The following is a 10664-nucleotide window of genomic DNA, read 5'->3' on the forward strand; positions in this document are numbered from 1 at the left end:
TATTTCCCTCTGAAACTTATAACTATCGCCTACCCACGTCTTTCTCGGTTTTTACTGCTGAATTGATTGCAATAGCTTGCGCTCTTCAACTGATTTCAGCTTCTTCTAATCGGACATTCTGCATTTATACTGACAGTATCAGTGCTTTGAGGTCTCTTGCCAATTTCAATAATCGGATGCATCCTGTTGCTATGGAAATCCTTATTCTTCTTCGCGACCTTGAAAAAAGAGGCGCAAACATTTTATTTTGTTGGGTCCCGAGTCATGTCGGAATACCCGGAAACGAAATGGCAGATATTGCGGCAAAAACGGCAAGTTCTTTGTTGCAGCGTGAACTTCCATATGACGATGCAAAAAAATATTTTGCTGATCATGTTCGCGCTTTATGGCAGCAATCCTGGGAACAGCAAACTTCAAATAAACTACACTCGGTTGATCCAGTGACAAGTTTATGACCTGTTATCCCTGTACGTGCATTAGACGTTAAATTAACTCGACTGCGCATTGGCCATGCCCGCTTTAGCCACAAGCATCTTTTATTTGGGGAACAATGCCCTTCATGTCCAAAATGCCATGTCATTTTAACAGTCAAACATGTTTTAATAGAGTGCCCTAATTTTAATCCTCATCGGTTAAAGTTTTTTAATTCACTATCCATCGAGTTGCGAGAGATTGTGGGTGAAAGTCCTCACCCTAATATTTTTAAATTTTTACATAACATTGGGTTTTTACATTCTATTTAGTTTTGCTTTCTCAATTTGTTAAATTTTCGTCTTTAATTTGTTTGACGCCTTTATTAAAAATTATGAAAAGCATATTATTTTTAGAGTACTAATTTTAATACGTTGCCCTTCAAAATTTGAATTTTTATTAATAAATTTCTTAGTATTACTTTTTATATGAATTTGATTTATCTCACCATTCGAGTGGCGCAGCATAGCCAGATTTGGCTTTTGTGCCAAAAACCCTAAATAACCAAACCAAACCAAACCTCTTTTTATTCAAAATTTTTTACACCAGAGATATTTTAAAGTGTGGCTTGGGAATACCTATTCCAATGTTTTTTGCCAGGAAAAAGGTGTCCCACAAGGCTGTATATTAAGTGTGACACTCTTTATTTTAGCTCTTAATCCTATTTTATCTGTTATACCAGCAACTGTCAACAAGACGCTATATGTAGATGATATGCAAATTTCTTGTTACGCCCGCGACATGCGATACATTGAGAGGCAGCTTCAGACAGCGATAAATAACATTGTAGAGTGGTCAAATAAACACGGTTTCACATTCTCTCCTCAGAAAACAGTTGCTATGCACTTCTGCAAACGTCCTCTTCTCCCCTCAGGGGCTCACCTACTATAGGTGAGTACGGGTGTCCCAATCCCGAGGTACCCAGGGATCTTTACTCCCTTTATGTTTTACACTCCACTACGTCTTCTGCTGTCTCCTTTTTTCTTCTTTCCCTCGAGGGTAGGCGAGGGAGCTCTCCATGAGAAGCTGTCGCCGCTCTGTTTGCTTCCTGCTTCTCATGGACAGCAAATACCCCCACGTGTTTGCCGTGCGTGGCGACCCATTAGACGGGTGGTGCACTGTGGTCCCCGGTGTATCAATCGGCTGGTCGCTAGCCACCTGAGTGGTTAGTTTGCTATGGATCAAGCGAAGGGGCTACTCCTTGGGCTTGGCGTTAAGGGTGGTCACTGTCCCCGGGGGTAGCTCCCAGCGTATAGGTTCCGGCCAGCACTAAGGTAAGCGCCGAGGCTGGGAATATCTAGAGCCGGTGGCTGCCTTCCCTTGTTGGGCTCCATGGTGGGCGGTGCCATCGGGCCCGAATCCCCATCAATGTCGTATGGGGAAAAAAAACAAAAACACCATTTCGATTTCACAAATTAACAATTTTCCATCTTTCTTTCTAATCCAAAGAGTGTCTGATTCAAAAGAGACCTTTCATAACGTGTCCCCATTTCTTGTCGAAAAAGCCATTTCTGGTAATGTAGGTGAGGTTAAATCCACAAAGAAGCTCCGATCTGGCGATTTGCTAGTTGAAGTTGGATCTGCCAAACAGTCCAAACAAATTGCTATGCTGAAAAATTTATCTACAATTCCTATTCAAGTTAGTCCCCACCCGACATTAAACTCCTCCAAGGGAGTTATATCCTGCGGAGAGCTATTAAATGTTTCTGTTGAAGATATAACTAAAGATTTAAAAAATGAGGAAGTGACCCATGTTCGGCGTATTTCTATACGAAGGGATGGCCAGCTCCTAAAAACAAAACATTTAGTATTGATGTTTGATTCTCCTAAATTACCTGAGCACATAAAAGCCGGATATATGCGCCTTTCTGTCCGAGAATATATTCCAAACCCATTGCGTTGTTTCAAGTGCCAACGCTTCGGGCATTCTAAAACTTCTTGCCTCGAGACTCTAACATGCGCCCGTTGTGCAGAATCTGGTCATGATAGTACTAACTGCACTGCCGAAGAGAAGTGTGTGAATTGCAAAAACCAGCACACTTCCTTTTCCCGAAACTGTCATGCTTGGAAACAGGAGAAAGAAATAATTTCAACTTAGATCAAAAATAAAATTTCTTATCAAGAAGCTCGCAAACTCATAAAATCGAAAACGCCTTCAGCTGGGATAAATTACGCTTTTGCAGTTAAAAAAATGTCGGCTACCACATCCACTCAGTGGGATCTGAATGATCTATCTTCTGGTAAGGTTTTAAAACCATTGAAACCTACTCAAAGAGCTCCTATTCCAGTTAACTTGCCAAATCCTTCGCCCGTGTCTGTTGCACCAATCAGTGACAATGCTTCAGCTTCGCCGGATTTAACTGGTTTTCAACTAGTGACACACACTAAAAAGTTTAAAAAGGCCTCACCTGTAGAAACAAAATCTTTAACCAATGCTGAAAAAATTTCAAAATTTTACTCTACCTCACCTCACCAAGTTCCCATCACTGTTGCATCGCAAATTGCGCCAACTGTTAAACCCAAATTGTGTAATAAGCCAATTACGGCTGAAATAAAATTAGTTTCTTCTGATACGGCACTACAATCGATAGATAATCTTCCTTTAGTAGGAACAAATCTACAACAGTCTAGTCAATCTGATGCTGATGCGGAAATGAGCTCTTCCACTTCATCAGATGGGGATATGTTGGAATATCGTATGTCTGAGGACTTAGAAGACTCGCCCGAAACTATAAGCCCTCCTCCCTCGATTTAATATAAAAAAGAAAAGAAAAAAAACCTTATTCTAACGAAATATAAGAACTCGTAGTGAACTTGCATCTTACTTTTTGTCTCTTCGATGCTGTTTTTTTGCTTTTAACCTTAGAAGATTCACATGTTGAAATTCTATTATGTTTGCCTTTGTATATGTGTGTAATATATATGTGTATGTGAGTGTGTATATATATATACACACATATGTGTGTGTATATTGCATTTTATCTGCATGTTTGCATCTCTAATGATATTTTAATTTTTTTCAACATTGTTTCTTAAGCCTATTTTGTGTAGTTTTTTTAAATTTACTTTGACAATTTCTCTATTAGAATCAGATATGAAAAACGTCATAAATATCCCATGTCACTATTTTTCAATTTCGCTGTAATTTTAAAATGTTTTTAGAATTTTAACTTTTTATAGTACATTACCATATGTTTTTAACTATGATCCTGTTTATCCACCATAAGTTTGGCGCAGTATGGCCAAATTTGGCTCTTGCGCCAGTAAAACTCACTCACTCACTCACTCGCAAACGTCCTCTTCATCCAGAGCCAGAGTTGTTCTTGAGAGGTAATTTAATTTCCATTCAGGATCAGCACAAATTTTTAGGAATTATTTTTGATAAAAGATTGACTTTCCTTCCGCACATTACATGTTTGCGGAGTAAATGTCTGAAATCATTAAACATTCTGAGGGTTTTATCCAATACTTCTTGGGGTGCTGATCGGACGTGCCTACTAAGAGTTTACCAAGGTATCATTCGATCAACAATTGATTATGGATGTGTTATTTATGGCTCTGCTAGGCAATCTTACCTTAAACGTTTGAACGTTGTTCACCATCAAGCTCTCCGATTGTGCATTGGAGCATTTAGGACATCACCAGTAGCTAGTTTGTATGCTGAAGCGTTTGAACCTCCTTTGTCAAATAGGAGAATGAAGCTATCATTGTTTTATTTCTATCGTATTTTGTCCAATAAACGCCATCCTTTTCATGAGAAAATCCGGAATGACGTTAACGATCGCTTGTTTAATTCGCGCAAATCCTACATACCTCATTTGGGATTGCGTATACAAAGAATATTGCCAAATGATTTTAGCGATATACAAATATATGCGGATGATAGTCCAAATGCAGCTCCATGGATGGATGATAAATTACACTTTGAAGACCCTTTTAAACAATTTAGAAAATCGGACACTGATAGCTCGGTTTTTATTGCACTTTTTAAACATCATCGTGAATTTTATTGTTCTTATGAACCCATTTTTACGGATGGTTCTAAATCATCTGATCATGTGGGTTGCGCATTTGTTCATGGACATCGAGTTATAAGTTATAAACTTCATCCTTTTACTACTGTTTGTACCTCGGAATTAACTGCTATTTACTTAGCTCTCAAATATATTGATGAACAACAGATCCATAAGTCTGTTATTTACACGGATTCTCTGAGTGTTCTGCAGGCTCTAACCTCTTCATCTCTTGGTCATCCACTTCTACAGGAAGTGAAGAAGATATACCGTCTTCGATGTTTAAAAAATATTAGAGTTTTGCTTTCCTGGATCCCTTCACACATGGGCATTTCTGGAAATGAAATCGCAGACACAGTAGCTAAGTCGGCGAGCGTAATCTTGCCCCAACGTCTTTCTTATAAAGATATGCGTACAGCGATTATTCGTTGGTGCTATCGCTAGTGGCAAAATCAATGGGACATGGAAACTAACAACAAGCTTCATTTTATTAAACCACAATTGGCCAACTGGTCTTCAAAACTAAGCAGACGCTATGATGTAATTTTATCCCGACTACGCATTGGTCACACTCGCTTGACACATAGATTTTTACTTTTTGCCGAGCCCCCACCAGTATGTTTTAATTGTGGAGATATTTTAACAATTCGTCACATTTTAATAGAATGCGCAAGTTTTACATTTTAAGTCCAACAATTTTACCTTAGATTCTTTATTGGGTGAGACGCATCATCCAAACATTTTTTCGTACATTAAAGATGTTGATATCATCCATGAAATTTAACTTGTAGTTTTAATACCTTTTTACCTTAACTTTTGACTAGTTTGAACACTGTCAGTTGCACTTTTTGTAACGATAAACTACTTTTTATCTTGCTGTGAAAATTTTAAACTGCTTCGGCGCAGCATATTCTATATTAGGATCTTATAAACTTCAAGGAACAAAAATATGTAAGTTTTAAATTCCTTTTTATAAACTTCAAGAAACAAAAATATGCAAGCTTTAAATTCCTTTTTATAAACTTCAAGAAACAAAAATATGCAAGCTTTAAATTCCTTTTTATAAACTCTAAGAAACAATCTTGGAAGTTCATTTTAAATCAAATTTCTATGAGCATGCCATTGACTAACATATATCGCTTTTTACTGTTTTTTACAATCAGAATTATTTGTCAGAAAAAGGGACTCTGTATGTATGGAGGGTGGGGGTAATTCAAGGCACTTTCTCAAACCCTCTACACTTTCATCATAAGTGACTTTCTCTTCAGCTGGCAGCTTATCTTCGACAACTTTTTCGAAAGACATTTTTCACCCTTTCTCCATAGATTATCCATTTGGTACACTGCTGAAGAAAATTGGCGCACTTCTTTCCAGCAAACCGAGAAAATAAGCCTCTTTTGTGGCGAGAAAAAACAAAATTGAAAATTCAATAAACGTCGAGGCCTAGTTCTGTGTCTTTTATATCTCGGTCATTCCGTCTCATAAAAGAAAAAGTCGTTCAAGACTAAAGAGATTGGATTTTTTATTTATTTGTGCGAAGAAGAAGGATGAAATTTATGTCTCTATTTTTAGAAGGATCGAATTTCCGAAAGGCGATCCTTTAGCATAAAAGAAGTGTAAGTGGATAAAGAAATTGGAGTTAGTCGTCGCCTCATTGAAGCATTTGGAAAGGGTTTCCTTTTTTATCTTTCGCTATTTTATAAAACCCACAACTTCCTTCCACTGACTTTTGGCACAAAGTTATTGAAATTGCATAGATTATAGCAGAGTCAAATTTAAAGTCTTATTCCCAAATTTAAAGTCTTATTATCAAATCCCAAGTGCAACATTGGCCTTCATTAGCGAACAGAAATATACTATTTTAACACGTTTACACATTGGAGACACTAGATTTGTCCATATTCAGTTGTTGCTAGGTGAACAACCACTACTGTGTTCGCGATGTCATTGTCAAATATATGTTCAACATATATTGTCGGACTGTCCGATTTTCAATGTACAGCGTTTACAATTTTTTTCAAAAGTCTTGCATCCCATTATCTTTCTTGCTTGATAAGGCACCTCATGTCCAACTATTTGCATGTTTAAAATCCATAAAGTGTATCAATTTATTTAAATATTGTTTTCATTTTGGAGATTCTTCTCATATTCTCTTCGATGTCTGTTTGAAAATGATATTGTTTGAAAAGCTTGGTCATCATCATGGCTCTTACTTCAGAAAACCCCAAACAAATCAAATCAAATTATCAGCTTTGTTAGGCTACGCAATATATTGATATATACCACACAAATATTCTCAACCTTTAAAAAGCTATTTGCTTTTTCCCATAATTTTTTTTTTCTTTTGTGTATGTGTGATGGCTTTTTGAAGAAGCATTTATATTTCATTTCATTTTCTTATTTCCGTTTTTGGACCCCATTTGCTCATTTTAAATTCTTGAACTTTATCCTAATCACTTCTGGCTTCATCAAATTTTGACTTTTTTTACTAGAGTCGGATGCTTTTATGTTTTATTTACCTCTTACTTTATTATCTAATTTGATTTTAGACTTTGTGTTTGAGGCAGCATGGCCAAACATGGCTTTTGCACCAATAAACAGAACAACAACAAATGTTTAGAAAGAAATTATCTACATTCAATTTCCCCAAATTTAAAGAAAAAATAGCACAGCTTAGAACAGCAGAAATTACGAGTTCTAATTTAAAATATCTGAGAACAAAATAGTTTATTTTTAGAAATCAACTCTGTTTTCTTACATATTTAGCTTTGTTAAATCAGCTTTGTACATAAAAGTTCAACTTAAATTAAATTTTACTGTGGCGTATCCGAGTTGATTCCTATTTTTCTCTTTGATTACTAGACTTTATTTATAGACTAAAATAAAATTTTAATGTCATTCATTTAGCTTGATCTGGGAGTTAATTTTAAAAAAAATTAAATTTTCATAATAACATATCAAAAATGCATAACTAAAATATATTAAAAGCTAAAATATAGGAAATGAAAAAACAAATTTCTATGAACATCTTTTCATCTTTCTAATGAAACCTAGAAGATGTCATTTCTCAAGAAAATAGATAGATTTCTCAAGAATAATATTACGCAGAAATTAGATGTTGAAAAAATGTTATTGAAGAAATTAAGTCACTGAGCATCATGTAAAAAAAAATTCTTATACATCCATTAAAAATTAAAACACATTGCAAATCCAATATGTTTAATCAATCAAAAAAATATCATTGGAATCATAATGAGAAAATATCATTCTAAAATGATTTTCGAATGATTTAAAAGTATCATTCTATTCATCATCATGCAATTTATCAATATAAAATTCATGAATGTAGATCTCGATACGATATTATCATTTATGAAATTTATCAATATTAATCTGATTTTCATCAATATTCATTAAATTTTTTATGAATTTTAGGTAATTATTTGAAAATAAAAAGAATTATTCGAAAAAACGAGTTTTAATTGTTTTGTTCCTATTTCACCATTTTTTAATGATAAAATAATTTAGAACAGAATATGTTTAATTTATAAGAAAAATTATTAAGATTAATAATTCAAAGATTTTATGACAATTTATTGTGAATTATGAATTTGAAAGAATATGGAAGAAAAAAAAAGATTAAACTGAAGTAGAATGAATAACATAGTGTGTTTTATATCTCAAGGCAATATGAATAACCTTAAAGTAACCTTAAAGTACGAAAAACTGAGTTTTTTTGTGTGTGTCTGTGTATTGCTAGTGTTATTTCAGATATATATTATTAGCAAAATATACGAATAAATTAATAAAGATGTTATCCCCTGAGGGGCTGACCTTCTTCAGGTGAGTACGGGTGTCCCAATCCCGAGATACCAAGGGATGTTTTAATCTTTTCCTCTCCCCTTCCCCTTCTCTTTTCCTACTCCACATTCCCTTCTCTCCACTTCATCCTTCCATCCCTCGACGGTAAGCGAGGGAGCTCTCCATGCGAAGCTGATGCCACTCTGTTTGCTTCTTGCTGATCATGGACAATAAAAAAACCCACGTGTTTGCTGTGCGTGGTGACCCATCAGACGGGCCCCTCAGGGGCTCACCTACTATAGGTGAGTACGGGTGTCCCAATCCCGAGGTACCCAGGGCTCTTTACTCCCTTTACGTTTCCACTCCCCTACGCCTTCTGCTATCTGCTGTGTTTTTCCTTCCCTCGACGGCAAGCGAGGGAGCTCTCCATGAGAAGCTGTCGCCGCTCTGTTTGCTTCTTGCTTCTCATGGACAGCCAAAACCCCACGTGTTGGCCGTGCGTGGCAACCCATTTGAAAGAAGGGTGGTGTACTGTGGTCCCCTGTACATCAATCGGCTGGTCACTAGCCACCTAAGTGGTTAGTTTGCTAGGGATCAAGCGAAGGGGTTACTCCTTGGGCTTGGCGTTAAGGGTGGTCACTGTCCCTGGGGGTAACTCCGAGCGTATAGGTTTCGGCTAGCGCTAGGGTAAGCGCCGAGGCTGGGAATGGCCAGAGCCGGTGGCTGCCTTCCCTTGTTGGGCTCCGTGGTGGGCGGTGCCGTCGGACCTGAAATTTTATCAATATCGCATGGGCTCCTCCCGGAAATCTCCCTTCAGTGGGCATCGCAAAATACCTAATCTTTCTACCAACCTTCCACTTTTTGATCGTTATTTTATACTTAAACGAATCAGTGATAAAAACGAAAATTTTAATTCTGTATCACCTTTTCTAGTGCAGAAAGCAATCACTGCAACAATTGGCGAAGTGTCTGCAATACGGAAAATGCGTTCTGGTGACTTGCTGATCGAAGTTTCTACGAAAAAACAAGCACAGCAAGTAATAAAAATGAAAGCTATAGCTCACATCCCTGTAACCGCTGCCTCTCACACATCTCTAAATTTTTCCAAGGGTGTAATAACATGTGGTGAATTGTTCAATGTCCCCCTTGAAGAAATCACTGCGGAATTGAAACCCCAAGGAGTGACTCACGTACGCCAAATTTCCATTAGGCGGGATGAACAACTCCTTCCCACAAAGCATTATATCCTTACATTTCATAGACCAACAATCCCAGAATTCATATATGCTGGATATATTAAACTACCGGTCCGACAGTACATCCCAAACCCTTTGAGATGTTTTAAATGCCAGCGATTCGGCCATTCGAAGATTAATTGCCGCGGGACTCTAACATGCGCCCGCTGTGCAGGAAAAGACCACGATAGTGAACAGTGTAACGCCCCCGAAAAATGCGTGAACTGTGGAGGCTGTCATGCGTCGTTTTCTCGAGTCTGCGAACGCTGGAAAATTGAAAAACAAATAACCTCCATTAAATTTAAAGAATCTATTTCGTATCCTGAAGCAAGAAAAAAAGTATTAGCTCAAACACCCAAACCTGGTGTGAGTTATGCTTCCGTTGTAAAAACACCCTTCTGTGCAAACTGTCAATGCACAAACTGTGTGAAATATAACTCCCAAACTACAACTGTCAAAAACTCTTCCGACTCTGAGATTGAAAATTCACCATCCAGTGCACCAGAAACTAGCAAACCAGTCCGATCGAAATCGAAATCAAACTCCAATTCTCAAAGAGCACTAAAGCTAAAGCTGTCAAAACGGGGACTTTCACCAAAAGAACTAAGAACTAAGTTGAAAAAATCTGCAACACAAAATTCTGTCGCTTTGGGACTTGCGACGAAAGGTAATGTCCATAAGGACTTAACGTCCATCTTTGGCTCACCTAAAAGTCCCGATTCCATTTCCCTCCATCCGTCTGACGAGGAGGATGAATTGCAAATGAGTTGCGATGTTTCGCCAACTCTTCATAACACTAGCCGTAATAAACTCAATTCTTCAGTTACTTAATGGGCACTTTCATTTCTTGGAACTGTCGTGGTCTTCGGTCCAAAGTTGTTGACATTAAGCATATTATTAATCAGCTCCATCCTGCTTGTTTTGCTTTTCAGGAAACATTCCTGAAACATGACATTGCTGTGAAAATCCGTGGTTACAACTGTGCTCGGAAAGATGCTAATACTGGAAATAATACTTCCGGTGGTGTTTGCATCTTAACGTCCAACCTGTACCCGAGCTCTCATTTAAATTTACACACCTCTCTACAAGCTGTGGCTGTTCAAGTCCATTTACGAACCCTTGTCACAGTTTGTAACATTTATTT

General features: G+C 37.2%; 2 protein-coding genes across 2 annotated transcripts; both read left to right on the forward strand.

Annotated features, from left to right (window-relative positions):
• Positions 1-1846: 1846 nt before the first annotated feature.
• LOC129987685 (uncharacterized) lies at positions 1847-2569 on the forward strand. The gene has a single exon (XM_056095638.1). The coding sequence runs from the start codon at positions 1847-1849 to the stop codon at positions 2567-2569; it is 723 nt and encodes a 240-aa protein (XP_055951613.1).
• A 6699-nt stretch (positions 2570-9268) lies between these two features.
• On the forward strand, positions 9269-10351 carry LOC129987687 (uncharacterized). Its single transcript, XM_056095639.1, has one exon. The coding sequence runs from the start codon at positions 9269-9271 to the stop codon at positions 10349-10351; it is 1083 nt and encodes a 360-aa protein (XP_055951614.1).
• Positions 10352-10664: the final 313 nt, after the last annotated feature.

This window comes from Argiope bruennichi, chromosome 10 (assembly GCF_947563725.1).
Source record: "Argiope bruennichi chromosome 10, qqArgBrue1.1, whole genome shotgun sequence".
Taxonomy (NCBI): domain Eukaryota; kingdom Metazoa; phylum Arthropoda; class Arachnida; order Araneae; family Araneidae; genus Argiope; species Argiope bruennichi.

Coding starts and splice junctions, on each gene's coding strand:
- LOC129987687 (XM_056095639.1), top strand. CDS start 9,269: ATGCGTTCTGGTGACTTGCTGATCGAAGTTTCTACGAAAAAACAAGCA.
- LOC129987685 (XM_056095638.1), top strand. CDS start 1,847: ATGGGGAAAAAAAACAAAAACACCATTTCGATTTCACAAATTAACAAT.